Genomic DNA, 18,315 nt, shown 5'->3' with positions numbered 1-18,315 from the left:
AGCAACACACTTTAAAACACGAGTTTATAGGGAAGAATACTGTACCAAAAACATTTAAGGTCCTCTAAAACAACACGTTTAAAAGAGTTGTTCTTCATCAGGTTAAAAATCTATATTTAAACACCAACACTCACATATCATATAATCAGACGGCCTCGATAAAACGATTTAATTTGGCCTTGGCCTTCACCGCCGTCAAATGCAAATGAGCTAAACATCCTCTCTTTTATTGACAAACAGACATACAAACCATTATAGTCCAATAACTGACAATCAAGTAATTATATCATTTTAGAGGTGAAATTAAAGTGTGTAAATGTATAGGTGTGTGTGGGTGAGTGTTGTTGTGTGTGTATTCATGAGCAAAATGACCCATTTACTATTTATTATATTATCACCACCATCACTCCTTATCATCATCGTACCGCCATCATTGTGCTTTTTTCTTCTTCTATGTAATATTTATCGTTGTCACCACTTTCAATGGATCTATTAATTTTAGATAGTATGATAATAAGATAAGCCGACTCCCACATCTTTTCAGTCCCTACACTATCCTATACTTTTTCTTGTTCTCTAAACATCATCTCTTAACCAACACACGCATCCTAATGCCACGAGTAAACGAAGGAGACGCATTAATCAACAGAGGCGAGAGGAAGTGCTCGGTCAGCACTGGGTCTTCAAGGCGACTCGAGGCCACCGGGAGCGAAGGGGAGAAAGACGAGAACGTTATTAGCGCTGGAATAAACTGTCTGGGGCGAGGAATACAGCCACAGGGAGCCGAGGACAGCAGAGAGGGCTGAGATAAGTGCGTTATCTCACAGCTCTGCCTCGGGAAAGCTTTTGTCATCATTACACACAGGAAAGAAGACTCGGCTACCCAACTACATCACTCCAGGTCGTCCTGGCAACAGGGAGGAAAGGCCATTGGCTGGCAGGACGGCCAGTAGGGGGCGGTACTCTACTCTACGTGGGACAAACACAAATGAGCAATGGAGAGGGAGAAATGAACATACAAAGAATGGGGAAAAGTGTCATCCGACCATTTTTAGTTTGTAATATAATGTGATATAAAACAATAATTATTTAATAAAAAATGTATACACTTTAAAATGATTTACTATTATTTGTAATAAGGCACCAAACAAGAGTATAATAATTAATTAATAAAAAAAATCAAATATAATAAATAAATAAATCATATACATACATTTTATATTACACACACACACACACACACACACACACACACACACACACACACACACACACACACACATATATATATATATATATATATATATATATATATATATATATATAATACTTTTATACATTTTATAATTTATAAACTAATAAATATGTGTTTTTATTATAACACAATGTAATATTTAATTTAAAATAAAAATAAATAAAACCTAATTCTTAAAAATATAAGTAAAATATAACTGATTAATAAATTATTTCTGCATTTTATTTGAAAATATGATGTATATATAATAATAACAATAATAATAGGAAGTAATTTTATACATTTAATACTTTATTAAAATGTATAGTTAATAAATGTGTTTGTATTATTACACAATGTAATAAATTAATTAATTAATACAATTAAATGTAAAATAATTGTGAAAAATGTATTTAAAAAAAATATATATATATATATATATATATATATATATATATATTAAAAAATATATTTTTACATACTTTTATGAATTGAATAATTTATAAAAAATGTGTATAATTAATACATATATGTTTTTATTATTACACAATATGATGTTTAATTTACAAATAAAAATAAATAAATAAATCATTCTTAAAATTTATTTAAAATATAATGAATAAATTATATAACTGTATATATAACTGTATATATATATATATATATATATATATATATATATGAATGATTTTTTTCATTTTATTATTTATATTTAATAATTTATTTTTTAAAAAATCCCTGAGCTGTATATATATTTATTAATTTTACAGAATGTAAAAACGTATAAAAGTATTTATATACTATATATATATTACATATGTCAGCACTGTCAAATCAATTAACCACAATTAATAGCATCTAAAATAAAAGTTATATATATTTTTTCCTCCAATAAAATATTGCAAAACCTTTGGAAGTCATACATGTTGCTTTGTGCAAGGAACATACAAAAAAACAAATCCAACACCTTTATTCAGTGATATTCCTGCCAAAGCTGAACTGGATTAGAAAACGGCCCCATTAACATTAAACACCGGCTCTCGTGTGCAGCCAAATGTCACTGAGGTCAATGGCACCATTTTTGATCCGAGAGCAGCGGCAGAAGGGAAAACTGAAATGTCAACGTGTTTCTCAAGTGAAATATATGAATTCAGGAGATGTGAAACTCGATAGAAGAGCTTGACGACATAAAAAAAGAAAGCCGTGCAGGTTTGCAACAACGTGAGGGTGAATTTTAGCACAAAAAAAATCCCTTTAAAATCCCTTAACTAGGATTTCCAAACTGCTCTGCTCTGAAAACATGACTTGCGTTTTCACATATGCTCTTTCTGCAGAGAGAAGACAAAGGTGTTTTGTTACAGCTCAAGAAATTCCCTCCAAACAAAGCGGATTATCACATTATCAACATGCGAATCTGCAGCAAAAGAACAGCTAATTTTCAATAATGAATCCATTAGAGAAACCTTTGAGAGCAGCAGAACAATGATCCGATTCCAAGTTTCATTTCAAACAGGAGAATTAGCAGAGCTCTGGAGATCAGCGCAATTACACCAACGCTTTTGATCCAATTTAGCACAGCAATTCCAGCACTTTCCGCAATTATTACGTGTCCGGCAGAGATTAAAAAGCAGTTGAAAAGACAATCATTAGAAATAAATGAACTGCTGAGTCTCCCCTCCGCCATTTGTTCGGTTCACATTTGGCCAATTTTGAGTGGCCGCCGAGACGTCAAAGCAAATGAGTTTGTCTCAAACGTTGTCTTACATCTCTCTGAAGAATCATTATCCTCTGTAACCACAATCCTCTCGAGTTATTATGTCTAAAATGACTCAATAAAGACTAATAAATAATCAGCCAGACAGAACCACAGACTCACGACTCGCTTTTAGAGGAAGAAATCAGAGCTACGGTTATTTTAATACAACTCAAACTAAAACCATAAAAAGAACATTTTTCTTACTTGAAATAAAAATCTTCATTTATGTTATTTCAGCTAGTTCCCAAGGAAACATTACTCATTTTCATTTAGTTTAACTTAAAGGTGCACTATGTACATTTTTTTCAGTAAAATATCTCAAATCCACCAGGCTAGTGTTATATATTTTGTTCATTTGAGTTCTTCCAATATCCCAAATGTTTCCAACTATTTGTAAATTGTGAGAAAATTGCTATTTTAACCAATGAGCCGGGACATCTGAGGGCGTCGCCTGTCTATTTCGTCATATATGCGTTTCTGGTTTTATTCTGCAGAAGAATATGAGAATCCTCACATATACCATTTCTTTCTAAAAAGGAACATAATTGTGAAGACACGGCCTTTTCTAGTATTTTTGATAGAAACAGTGGATTCGAGATTGGCCTGTAATTGACTAATTCTTTAGGATCAAGTTGCGGTTTTTTAATAAGTGGTGTAATTATAGCCAACTTAGAAGTTTTCGGTACATATCCTAATGTCAAAGATGAATTAATGCTATTAAGCAGAGGATCTATGACCTCTGGAAGTATCTCTTTTAATAGCCTAGTCGGTATAGGGTCAAGCATACATGTTGTTGATTTTGATGATTTAATGAGTTTAGCCAATTCTTCTCCTCCTATAGCAGTGAATGAGTGTAATTTTTCCTCAGTGACACTACAGCGCTCTGTCTGAAGTGATACTGTAGTAGACGGCTGCATGGTTATAATTTTATTCCTAATATTATCAATCTTACTAGTAAAGAAGCTCAAAGTCATTACTGCTGTGTTGTTTACAAACGTCAGAAGCTGAAGCTTTATTTTCTGATAATTTAGCCACTGTATCGAATAAATACTTAGGGTTGTGTTTGTTTTCTTCTAAAAGAGTTGAGAAATAAGCAGATCTAGCAGTTTTTATGGCCTTTCTATATGCCATCATGCTCTCTTTCCACAAATTGCGAAAAACTTCCAGTTTTGTTTTCTTCCAGCTGCGTTCAATTTTTTTGGCTGCTGTTTTAAGGGCCCGAGTGTGCTCGTTGTACCACGGCGTTGGATTATTTGCTTTAATCTTCTTTAAGCGCCGGGGAGCAACTATATCTAAAGTGCTAGTAAAGAGAGAGTCAATAGTTTCTGTTGCAGCATCAAGTTCCTGTAATGCTGAGGAGATGGAACTGATGAGGAAGATTATGTACAAAGCAATCTTTAGTGGCAGTGGTTATCGTCCTGCCATATTTGAAGCGAGGGGATGTTTGTAACAATAATCTCAGGGGGTGCACTCATTTAAAGTAATGTAATCGTCAGGTTTTAGCCAGGTTTCTGTCAAGCACAGCACATCTAAGTTATGATCTATAATCATATCATTGACAACAAGCGTTTTTGGAGAAAGGGATCGAATATTCAGCAACCCGAGCTTTATCAATTGTTCATCCGTATTATATCTGTTGTTTATTTGTTGGACATCAATTAAATTTTTACTGTTGAATGGTTTTGATGGTTTTTTGTATTTACGAATTCGGGGAACAGACACAGTCTCTATATGATAATATCTAGGTGAAAGAGTCTCTATGTGCTGGGATTTAGCTGACTTTGGTGACGTGAGACAGCTAGCAGACGGTTGGTTTAGCCAGTTTGTCTGCTTCCTGACCTGGGCCCCAGTGAGTCAAGGTTTAGCTCTAAGACTATGTGCCAAATTACTAGAGAGAAGAGCGACATTACATCGCTCACTATGTAATGTTGCTCTTTTTTTTAGTGTATTACACATATAATACACTAAAATACACTAAAACCATTACATTTAGTTAAAATAACACAAATTAAAACTTTAAAATAAAAATGTTATTGAATATTTAAATAAAAACTAATGCAAAGTATTATTATAGTATCTAAAATAACACTGGTCAGAATTATGCAGAATTATTATCCCCTGCTGGGCGTCTCAACTTTAATCTGTCGTATCCTGAGGATGTTCATCTTACAGACCCTGGAGCGACGCTGCAGTGGCCTTCATCCCTGCGGCGGGACCAAAACCCAAATCTTCAGCTACTTTATCAACACACACACACACACACACAAACACACAACGGTCAAACTGTACTCAAGAAGTTTAAAATGGCTGCCGAGTTGAAAGTTCACTGCAACAGACAGACGACTCATTTCACATCATTAGCTAAAACACATCCTGACAATTTCTCAATTCTAACACTTTTCAGCTCAACGACATCTAATTATTCAGTGAAAAGAAAGTGTCCAGGCTTCTTTTCATACGGTTGAGCTTGAGCTGCAAACGCTGTGGCAGATTAACGCCGGCTCTTTTATTTGTGCCTGTCAGGATTGTTTACCTGCGGACGCCGGTCCGTTTAAGTTCCTCATACAAAAGGAGGACGCTGTAAATTTGTTTGGTGATTAACGGCACAGAAGTTTTAATGGAACTTTTTTGTTGTTCTTCTCATTTCTTTCACACCATTATCCGTCAATAAAAGACTTAGTGCACAATGGTAATGTGGCAGAACACATTATTTCTCCTTGGTAAATCTTTCTTTTCTGCTTGCAAATGGAAAGCGCGTTTTCTAATCAGCTAATTACGAATGCTAATGCGAGCATGCGGTCCCCCGTCATGGAGTCGAATACATTTCAGAAGGGTTTACAGGGATCAGTCTGAAGTTTCTCATCGGCCGGAAGAGCTTAGCTGTTTAATTACTCCAACTCTCAGTCGTCAAAGCTGATAATTAATTCATCAGTTTAATGCAGCTGCGTCTTCATAAGCACCTTTTGTCCCTGAATAGACGTCAAGAATTAAGACAATAACAGCTGACTGATGGCGGGCGTAATCTCACACCGACCATATTTCGCAGGATCAAGTCATAATGTGACCGTGTTTCCGAAGGCAACAAAGAAACCAATTTATGAACAATAAAAATGTGCACATATGTTTTTAATACCAAGGATAAAGAGTTGGTTGAGGACAAATTAGCTAAGCCAGAACATATAATGCAAATCTATTTTGCACATGCATTACCGGTCAAACATTTGGAAACATTACCATTTATAATGTTTTTAAATGAAGTCTCTTTTGCTCACCAAGCCTGCATTTATTTGATTAAAAGTACAGTAATATCAGAACAAAATGCAAAATATAATTACTATGTGAATCTATGTTAAAATGTAATTTATTTCTGTGATCAAAGCTGAATATTCAGCATCATTACTCCAGCCTTCAGTCACATGATCCTTCAGAAATCATCCTAATATGAGGATTTATCATCATTGTTGGAAACTACACTTCCTTTCTAGATTTCAATTTTGTCTTAAAACTTTGATAGGTTATAAGCAAAAAAATAAATAATTCATTTCTCCTGACCAGTAGGTGGCACTGTGCCAAAACGCAGACTGTAGCCCTGGGCTATTCAAATCTTACCCTGGAGGGCCAATGCACTGCAGAGTTTAGCTCCAGCCCTGATCAAACACACCCACCTGTGATTTTCTAATGATCCTGGAGACATTGATTAGCATGTTCAGGTGTGCTTGATTAAGGTTGGAGCTAAACTCTGCACTGCATTGGCCCTCCAGGGTAAGATTTGAATAGCCCTGATGTAGCCTCAGGTCATGCTTGTGATGATCTCTACCAAGTTTGGTCAGAATACGATAAAGCATTGCGGAGATACAGCCTTGTGTCTATTTTGAAAACTGCTATGGTAAATTTGTTTGCACGTTATTCAAAATGATATTTGATGATATTATGTAGCGCCTGAAAATAGGTTAACTTCTGACAACCTGCTTGCACAGAGAGCGTGCTACGGACTATTTTCAGGATCACCGATATTTTTTCAGAACCGATCCGATATTAAAGGTCCGATGGCATGGATTTAAAAAATAAATAAAAATTAATGTTTCCTGAGGTGTACTTATATTGTTAGTATGGTTTTTACATCAAAATAATGCATAATTCAGAAATAAAAGGCATTTTTTCTATACTGATATTAGCCCTCTTACTGGAATGCTCTGTTTCAAGAGGCGTGTCTTCTGTGAGTCTTCAGTGAAAACACCCACTGTTGTGATTGGCTGACATCTTTGCATTTGAAATGAGATTACGTGCGGAGGGGGCGTGGCTTAGTCAGGCGCGAGCAGCAGGAGCACTCACTGCCAGTCGAGAGAGAGACGGAGAGCTGGGGAAAGATTGCTGAGAAAATGTTATTTTATTTATATATATATATATATATATAGTAAAGCGAGATTATTTTGTTTGTATCTGAGAGCTCTGAATAAACACGAGTGAACTTTACAACATTAATCCTCTCACAAAATGCTTTCGCCACATCTAAAACAACTAACATGTCATCGACATGAATACAGTAAGCGCTTCTGTTGAGTATAATTACTAGAGCAGCGTCATTTCAAATCACAGATTTGTTTCATGCTACTAACAGAAATGACGTGAAGTTGATGGTTTTAGTCACTGGCTTGATTCACTGATGCATCAAGACAGCCAGCAGCAGGACTGACAGAATTAAACGAGGGAAACTTGAATGATTAGCTACTAATCAGAACTCACTGATCCCAGATCAGGCATTAATGAACACTGTTACTCACTGTTTGTGGCGGTGCTGTTGAATCTATATGATAAAGCCTGAGCTGACATCGCGACTGATAAACTGAATCCCTTCTCTACTAATTCTCTGGGCGGGCAAAGCAGAGGAAGGGGAGGAAAACTTTCCTGGAATATTGTCATAACAGGAAAATTCAAGATCAGCTCGTCTGAGCTCTCAATTACTCAAAGGCAGTGAGAGACAGCCAGAACTCGGTTTACACCGAAAAAACTCTTCTTTTTTTTTGAAAACCCTAATAAAATAAAAATGTCATGCCATGGGACCTTTAAAAATTATGAGTATCAGCCGATACCGATACTAAGCCGTTACCAATCTGATACCACTGCAGTTTTGTTTAAAAGTTACAGTCTTGTTCAAAATAATAGCAGTACAATGTGACTAACCAGAATAATCAAGGTTTTTCGTATATTTTTTTATTGCTACGTGGCAAACAAGTTACCAGTAGGTTCAGTAGATTCTCAGAAAACAAACAAGACCCAGCATTCATGATATGCACGCTCTTAAGGCTGTGCAATTGGGCAATTAGTTGAAAGGGGTGTGTTCAAAAAAATAGCAGTGTCTACCTTTGACTGTACAAACTCAAAACTATTTTGTACAAACATTTTTTTTTTCTGGGATTTAGCAATCCTGTGAATCACTAAACTAATATTTAGTTGAATGACCACAGTTTTTTAAAACTGCTTGACATCTGTGTGGCATGGAGTCAACCAACTTGTGGCACCTCTCAGCTGTTATTCCACTCCATGATTCTTTAACAACATTCCACAATTCATTCACATTTCTTGGTTTTGCTTCAGAAACAGCATTTTTGATATCACCCCACAAGTTCTCAATTGGATTAAGGTCTGGAGATTGGGCTGGCCACTCCATAACATTAATTTTGTTGGTTTGGAACCAAGACTTTGCCCGTTTACTAGTGTGTTTTGGGTCATTGTCTTGTTGAAACAACCATTTCAAGGGCATGTCCTCTTCAGCATAGGGCAACATGACCTCTTCAAGTATTTTAACATATGCAAACTGATCCATGATCCCTGGTATGCGATAAATAGGCCCAACACCATAGTAGGAGAAACATGCCCATATCATGATGCTTGCACCTCCATGCTTCACTGTCTTCACTGTGTACTGTGGCTTGAATTCAGAGTTTGGGGGTCGTCTCACAAACTGCCTGTGGCCCTTGGACCCAAAAAGAACAATTTTACTCTCATCAGTCCACAAAATGTTCCTCCATTTCTCTTTAGGCCAGTTGATGTGTTCTTTGGCAAATTGTAACCTCTTCTGCACATGCCTTTTTTTTAACAGAGGGACTTTGCGGGGGATTCTTGAAAATAGATTAGCTTCACACAGACGTCTTCTAACTGTCACAGTACTTACAGGTAACTCCAGACTGTCTTTGATCATCCTGGAGGTGATCATTGGCTGAGCCTTTGCCATTCTGGTTATTCTTCTATCCATTTTGATGGTTGTCTTCCGTTTTCTTCCACGTCTCTCTGGTTTTGCTCTCCATTTTAAGGCATTGGAGATCATTTTAGCTGAACAGCCTATCATTTTTTGCACCTCTTTATAGGTTTTCCCCTCTCTAATCAACTTTTTAATCAAAGTACGCTGTTCTTCTGAACAATGTCTTGAACGACCCATTTTCCTCAGCTTTCAAATGCATGTTCAACAAGTGTTGGCTTCATCCTTAAATAGGGGCCACCTGATTCACACCTGTTTCTTCACAAAATTGATGACCTCAGTGATTGAATGCCACACTGCTATTTTTTTGAACACACCCCTTTCAACTAATTCAACTAATTGCCCAATTGCACAGCCTTAAGAGCGTGCATATCATGAATGCTGGGTCTCATTTGTTTTCTGAGAATCTACTGAACCTACTGGTAACTTGTTTGCCACGTAGCAATAAAAAGTATACGAAAAACCTTGATTATTCTGGTTAGTCACATTGTACTGCTATTATTTTGAACAAGACTGTATATTTACACTTTCTACTAGGGGTGCACCGAAATGAAATTCTTGGCCGAAGCCGAAACCGAATAATAATGAATTGCTTGGCCGAAGGCCGAATACCGAACACGGTGTTTCGCATTTTTTCCATTTATTTGGCAATTTTTTTACCATTACAATTTTTTTTGCTTTTTACTATTTTGTGTTGCTTTTCAGAGAAATAAATCAAATAAAAAAATACAATTTCAAAATATTTATTTAACACTGAATTTTTTTTAACATTCCAGCAGATATTATACAAACTAAGCACAACATAACTTAAAATAAATAATTAGTAAAATAAAAAATATATTTTTATTTGGCCATCTTTGAAGCCCCCCTTCTTGAATAGCCTATGTTAGGCCTATAACTGACTGCTGAAAGAATGTAACTCTGTATGTCTACAACAACAAATGTGCATTGAATAGTGCAAAAAATGTGGATGAACCCACAACAAATAAATAATTGTCCTAGACATAAGCCTAATTGTTCAGGAAAAGTGGCAGGTTCTTCTTTATGAAAAGTAGCTTCTCTGCTTTCTTACATGAAAGTCGGTTCCTCTTCTCATCGATGACATGAGATGCAGCACTAAACAGTGCTTCCACACAGCTGACATGTTTGCTGCATAAAGCGCACGCCTCTCACTCTACGTGGGTTACTATTTGATCGCGTCATTAAAAACGTCATTGTTCGGCAAAAATTATTCTGCCTTTTTACTTATTCGGCCGAATGCCGAAAGTGCTTTTTTTTGGCTATTTTCGGCCGAATAATTTCGGTTGCCGAGCATTCGGTGCATCCCTACTTTCTATACCTAAGCATATTAAACTGATAATCAATCTTTTGTGAGAACACAATCTACTAAATATAGACAACTTCATTATAAAAAAATAAAAAAATAAAAAAATATATATAAAAAATTAGCATCTCATATCAAAAAATGAGCATATCATGAAAAGGTTCTCTAAACGAGCTATTAACCTAATCATCTGAATCAACTAATTAACTCTAAACACCTGCAAAAGATTCCTGAGGCGTTTAAAAACTCCCAGCCTGGTTCATTACTCAAAACCGCAATCATGGGTAAGACTGCCGACCTGACTGCTGTCCAGAAGGCCATCATTGACACCCTCAAGCGAGAGGGTAAGACACAGAAAGACATTTCTGAACGAATAGGCTGTTCCCAGAGTGCTGTATCAAGGCACCTCAGTGGGAAGTCTGTGGGAAGGAAAGAGTGGCAAAAAACGCTGCCCAACGAGAAGAGGTGAGCGGACCCTGAGGAAGATTGTGGAGAAGGACCAATTCCAGACCTTGGGGGACATGCGGAAGCAGTGGACTGAGTCTGGAGTAGAAACATCCAGAGCCACCGTGCACAGGCGTGTGCAGGAAATGGGCTACAGGTGCCGCATTCCCCAGGTCAAGACACTTTTGGGCTACAGAGAAGCAGCACTGGACTGTTGCTCAGTGGTCCAAAGTACTTTTTTCGGATGAAAGCAAATTTTGCATGTCATCCGGAAATCAAGGTGCCAGAGTCTGGAGGAAGACTGAGGAGAAGGAAATGCCAAAATGCCTGAAGTCCAGTGTCAAGTACCCACAGTCAGTGATGGTCTGGGGTGCCATGCCAGCTGCTGGTGTTGGTCCACTGTGTTTTATCAAGGGCAGGGTCAATGCAGCTCGCTATCAGGAGATTTTGGAGCACTTCATGCTTCCATCTGCTGAAAAGCTTTATGGAGATGAAGATTTGGTTTTTCAGCACGACCTGGCACCTGCTCACAGTGCCAAAACCACTGGTAAATGGTTTACTGACCATGGTATTCCTGTGCTCAATTGTCCTGCCAACTCTCCTGACCTGAACCCCATAGAGAATCTGTGGGATATTGTGAAGAGAAAGTTGAGAGACGCAAGACCCAACACTCTGGAGGAGCTTAAGGCCGCTATCGAAGCATCCTGGGCCTCCATAACACCTCAGCAGTGCCACAGGCTGATCGCCTCCATGCCACGCCGCACTGAAGCAGTCATTTCTGCAAAAGGATTCCCGAGCAAGTATTGAGTGCATAACTGAACATAATTATTTGAAGGTTGACTTTTTTTGTATTAAAAACACTTTTCTTTTATTGGTCGGATGAAATATGCTAATTTTTTTAGGTTTTCATGAGCTGTATGCCAAAATCATCAGTATTAAAACAATAAAAGACCTGAAATATTTCAGTTGGTGTGCAATGAATCTAAAATATATGAAAGTTTAATTTTTATCATTACATTATGGAAAATAATTAACTTTATCACAATATGCTACTTTTTTGAGAAGGACATATATATATATATATATATATATATATATATATATATATATATATATATATATATATATATATATATATATATAAATCACAATCTATGACATATATACTACTATACAATACTATGTTGTAAATCTGGTAAAATGTTACACAAAATACATACATGAAAAACAAGCAAATATATTTATGGAAATAGGGTCTATATAGTAAGAAATTACATTTATTTAAAGTGTATAGTGCATCTTTATAATGAGGCAGCAACATATTATAGATAGGGCAGAACAACAAAGGCTAATAATAATTTTTCATAGTGGAAAAGTATTATAATACAGAGCGGCATAAAGCGTGTATGCACCGTGTGCAGGACGATGCACTTGAAGCAACACAGAGTCAGCACGCAGCACTCAGTCCACATTGAGAAGTTCAAAACACAAAGGGAAGATATATCGACGCGTATTGTATCTATGCAATATTTAATTAAGCCGTTTCTTTTAACAGTTTAACATTTCAGTTACTGTGTGTGAAGAACAAAATCTAGACCAGTGGTGTGATCTAACTGACACCCAGGAGAAAGTAACAGGAGAAAGTATGGTTTTATTGAGAAACCATAGAGCGTTATCTACAGATCAAGCATAATAACAGAAACAATTAATCATTTTGGAGAGTTTTTAATCGTGATGACTGCCGTAACCGAACACAACACACAGTTTGAAAGCTGAATGGAGAGTGACTGACAGCCGCAGAGGAGGGAAGCGTGCATTGACGTGAACTTGAATTTAATGACTTAAATATTAATCTGTACTCACATTAAACTATGGAATGGCTTCAGAACACTTATAATATAGTCCATGAATCGTTGATGATGCTTTATAATGTTTTTGTGCCTTTTGTGGGGCACTGGGGCTTAACAATAACAGAATATTATACGCAGAGTATTGGATTTGGATCTGTCCTTTCTGACCGATACCCGATCCGGCAAATACTGGCGGATCAGAGCCGATACTGAGCATCGGATCAGTGCATCCCTAGTGCGTAATAACATTGCGCCGCTGAACCCATGGGATGGCAGCAAAGTTTGTTGATTATTACGCAGGAGTGAGTATAGTTACTAGTCATATTAGTAAATTGCAACTTTTCATTTTCCATTGGTCTTAGTACACCATTTCAAGTTTTAAATAGGAAAAAGATCTCAAAAATGGTAAAACTCTAGTACCCCTTTCCACCAAGGCAGTGCTGGTTCGGAGCCAGAGCCGTTTCAAATCGGTTCTTTGTCTTTCCACACCCAAAGCACAGCTCTGAATCAGGAAAAGTGGTTCTCAAGTAGCACCAAAATATTAATGATCTAGAAGTAAGAACCGCTTGCGTCAGGAGCTGGGTTACCCATGACCAACAAGATGAACACAAACTTGAGATGCCATTTTTGAAATAACAGCTAATCGAGCGAACAGCTGGTCAATTGTAATCTCTGTCTATACAAATCACTGTGAGCTGCACGAATGCATTAGATTCGCAGTGTTTTAATGCTGATGTAGGATTATAAAGCCATGAGCATCAATAGTAACGCAAAATTCCTCGTTGTTGATGGAAGGCTTGTTTAAGATGCATCCCATACTGGCTACTACAGCTGCCAAAACTCCACGTCCTTATATTGCTATACTGGCTTAGCCTAGAAATCTAGACGCACCCTAGAGGCAGCAAATCTAATCTGCCATGAGTGTCGTCTAGCAACTCTCAATACACTTCTGAGCTGTAAAAGCTCTGGTCAGGCCAATCCCATCGTGTATAGAGTCGGTGGGCGGGGCTTAACATAATGACGGCCGAGTTGCGTTTGCGTGCTTCTAGTAAACACAGAAACTGGCGAACGGCGGCGGTCTTTCGAATCAGCTTTGACCGCGACTCTGGAAGACTTGGAGTTAAGCTTTTCTCTGAGAAAAGAACAAAGAACGGCACTGAAGTCATTCTTAAAAAGGGAAGATGTGTTCTGAGTTTAGCCGACCGGATACGGCGAATGTTTAATCTGTCAATGAGCTCTGCTTCACCTTCATTGCTCTGGTTGGTTGTAGCGCTATCCTATCGCGTGCAGAGGGAGTTTGAAAGACAGCCGTTTATCCCGCCCCTCGGATTGAGCTAATACTGGCTACTACAGCTGCCAAAACTGTAAAACTTACCAACAAATTCTAAAATCCATTGTCTGCATTCACATTAGATACGCCATCTATCCTAAATACAGTCCATTTCAGCATGCTTTGAAACTTGGCTCTTTCCACACCCTCGAAGCACATCTTATATCCGTTAAACACTTACTCAAGCATGCAAACGCTCAAAATGATAGCAGAAGTAGGAGAAGTGAGATGCCGCCTCTCTCGCTCTCATCGCAGGTCTCTAATAACCATTAAGAATAGTCTGAGGAGCTTATTTGTATCGCTGTGGCAAAACAATAAGAGCAGCCGCCGCAGAGTTTACTCCCCGTGGAATAAACCGCCGGCTGAACTGTAAATAAGAGCTGGGGAGAAGATATTGCTGTGAACTTGCCGTCATATTACAATGCCTCTGTGTGTGTGTTTGCCCCGCTAATTGAGCAGCTCCGCCAAACTAAATCCATTTTAAAAAGAATAAAACTGGTGAGAAACAAATTAAATTGGAAGTGAAAGAACTGCAGCAGAGAAAGAGGCATTTCAGGACGTAATAGCATACTTCTCCTCAAGTGTTGAGGGTTTCTACAAACCTTCATGCTCTTTGTCCGAAATCCCGACTTTCTTCATCTTCTTGGGAGTCTTCATGAACAGAGGGAATATGGTCCGGAGGCCCAGGATGTCCACAAACTTGTGACAGTTATCCGAGCCCTCTGGGCCAATCATCCCATAATCCAGGACCTTCAGCGCACTGACACGAGACATCTTCTTCTCCCTGGACAGACACACAATGGGATACATCTCACTGCCACACTCTCGAAGAACTGCAATCAAACTAAACTGGAAGTAGTTAGCTAAACCAAAACTACTAACAAAAAAAGTGCATGTTTTTGTGACATATCAGAACACAAATGTGTATAATGACATGGGTATGACACAGGTATTATAGGAGAGGGTGGAATATGAGGACATCACACATCCCCACTATTCAAAAGGCGTATAAATCATACAGAATTGGGTTTTTTTGTGAAAGTAAAAATGCAGAATGTTTCCTGTGATGGTTAGATTTAGGGGCCGGTTTAGGGGCAGGGTGTGTGTGTGTGTGTGTGAGAGAGCCTGTTTATGTGGTTGATGAGGACACAACTACATGGGTATTACACTGGTATTACACTATAAATGTGGTTTATAAAGACATTTCAAATGTCCTCATATTTCAAATAGCATTAAACCATACTAAATTATGTTTTTTTGAGACAGTAAATGTAATGTAATGTTTCCTGTGATGGGTAGGTTTAGGGGCAGGTGCAGTGTACCGGGATAGAAAATATGGTTTGTACAGTATAAAAACCATTACGCCTATGGAGAGCCCCTGTAAACCACATAGACTAACGTGTGTGTGTGTGTGTGTGTGTGTGTGTGTGTGTGTGTGTGTGTGTGTGTGTGTGTGTGTGTGTGTGTGTGTGTGTGTGTGTGTTTTACAAGCTATATTAACTATATTTAATATATACTATATTAAATTGCATGAATTGTATTTTTATTACAAACTACTAAAATAAACAATTATATAATACAGAAACTAATTAAGAAATTATATTTAATTACAGCCTTTAAATAATATATATATATATATATATATATATATATATATATATATATATATATATATATATATATATATATTTATATAACATGTTTCACTAATAAATACAAAATGTATAAGCCTAACCAACAAAACTTTTTTTAATTAACCATTGAAAATGTAAGAATTCACTAAAATCAGACTTGAGAGCGAGAGACGCTGGAGACGCTACACTCGAGAATCACAAGCAGAACTAATTTCCATTTGCGTGTTTTAGAAAAGGAAAACTGATGTTCATTCACGAAGACTTTGTCCACTTTCATTTTACACTTTCACTGGTTGTTCTGGAAGTCCGGGAACGATTTTATGAATTTGCTGCAAGTGTATATAAAGCAAGAAACTGTCATCAGCAGCATGTCAGAAGCTGGAAACACTTCAGAACAGACGCAAGCCGACTATCATGGCCTCGCTCAAGGGAAAATGTATCTGTCCGTCAAACTGGCACTTCCTTCATCCCACAATGACAAACAACAGTTTATCAACGCCGCGGGAAAATATTTCAGATGCCAAGAACAAGAAGAGAAAAACAACGGCAGAGAGAGCGATGGAGAAAATAAAATATAATCAAATAAAATACAAAATTAGAATGAATGAATGAATGAATGAATGAATGAATAAAGATATATAACAAACAAATATATGGAAGCTTATTTCAGCAATGGAATAAAAAAAATAAAGCTAATTTGACTTTTTTCTCAAAATTGCATGATATACTCATAATTTGGAGAAAAGGGGAAAAAAGTCAGAATTGCGAGAAAAAGTCGCTTTTTTTTTCTTGCTTTTTTTGATTCCGTTGCAGAAAAAAGCTTCCAGCATGGGCGGGTATAAAAAGTGGGTGGGTCCTCTCTCTCATATTTTTTTTTAACCTGGAGTAACATTAGATGCCATATTTACATTAAATACGAATATATAGGGCCCTATAAAATCCGTTTTATTTTTTCCCAAATTCCGTTTTTTCCGTTTTAATTTTTGCAAATTCCGTTTTTTCCGTTTTAATTTTTGCAGATTCCTTTTTTTCCGTTAAAATGTTTGGCAATTCAGGTTTTTTTTACCCTTTACTGTTATTTTGGTGAAAAAAGAGTGTGCTTTTAATGTTAATATAATAGAACAAAACAAAAAATAGGAATGACCTTACATTTACTGAGGTAACAAACATCACATTTACTTTTTAGGACAAATATGATATTTGACATAACACTGCACTTCAAGTACTTCAAATATTAATGGTTATTAGTTTTAAACTTTCCGGTAAAATAAATGATAATAGTTTATATAAGTTAAAATGAAAGTGGTCCAGTAGCTTTTTCTTTCAAGTATTTTTTTTTTAAAAAGAACTAAAAAAAAAAAAATCATAAGAATCATCTTTTACATACAGTACTATTAAGTAAAACATTTAAAGCTGAAAATTAACATTAAAAAATAACATTTCACCATGAAATCATGTAGTGAATTGTTCTGTGTGTTTAACAATCACCATTATGATATCCAGAGCTGTGAAAAATAAAAATACACGAAAACACGACACTGCCAGAAGTTTTTCCCCCAACTTCAAAGGCCCCTTTAAATGATTAAAACTAGATGCTTAATTTTAACTTTAAGGTTACTTATCATGTAAACTACCCATAGGGTACAGCATGTTAAATGCATGTTTGGAACAGACTAACAGAGGGGAAAACGGTCGCATTTGCAGCAGATATGCATTGCTGCCTAATGTGCCCATTATAAATCAAAGCACGAGATGACAGGGGTTGAGTAGAACACCGGAAAATCTGACAGAATGGACAATATTTGTCTGTCTGTGCAATACACGAGCCGCGGTTCAGGTGCGCGCGCGACCAATGCTGCCTGAGCACAACGAGCGCGCGGCTCCCGCTCTCCATACGCAAAGCTGCCTGCGCGTGCAGTGTGAAACCGCCGTTAGCGTCGAGTTTCTTAACTTTTTCGCTGCCGAAAGCAGAGCTGTGGAGACCAACTTCGCCATACTTTCATTGTTTTGAAGGGCGAGCTGAAATGACGGGAGGGGTTGTGTCAAGGCGATTTGCTTCCCCCCGTCTGCACTTTCCTCAGACATACGTTCTTAACCCACACGACACAGAATTTCATTACAAATATGTACAATTCCGGGGAAATCTGCGTTAACACTAGATTCCGCGTTTATATGCAGATTCCGCGTTAATATGCCAATTCCGCGATTCCGTGATCGCGGAAATTATAGGGCCCTAAATATACCACCGTTTACTAAATGACTGATTGGGTCAGACAAAATTACGTAAATCGCTCAGTTATTAACCCTGGCTATAGAGTAGGGGTTAAAGACACATGTCATCAAGTTTTGACGCAAATCGATCAGAGGTTCGAATCAGCCTTTTGCCACACTCGCTCTACTCCCTTTTCCCCATCACATATCAGATCGGAAAGACATTTATTTTCAATAAAAATTTAGAAAATATTAGAAAAGTGGGAATAAAGCGTC

At 37.2% G+C, this 18,315-nt stretch overlaps 1 protein-coding gene across 2 annotated transcripts in view; it reads right to left on the bottom strand.

The window, feature by feature from the left end:
• Window positions 1-18,315, bottom strand: part of ctnnbl1 (catenin, beta like 1) — a 94,479-nt gene that overhangs the window by 37,119 nt on the left and 39,045 nt on the right. For both annotated transcript variants that reach the window (XM_067445514.1, XM_067445513.1), the window contains exon 11: window positions 14,797-14,978. In XM_067445514.1, coding sequence (XP_067301615.1) covers window positions 14,797-14,978 — 182 coding nt within the window. The remainder of the gene's footprint in view (window positions 1-14,796; window positions 14,979-18,315) is intronic.

The sequence above is a fragment of the Pseudorasbora parva genome, chromosome 6 (genome assembly GCF_024679245.1).
Source record: "Pseudorasbora parva isolate DD20220531a chromosome 6, ASM2467924v1, whole genome shotgun sequence".
Lineage (NCBI taxonomy): Eukaryota > Metazoa > Chordata > Actinopteri > Cypriniformes > Gobionidae > Pseudorasbora > Pseudorasbora parva.
This window is presented reverse-complemented; position numbering and strand designations above follow the sequence as displayed.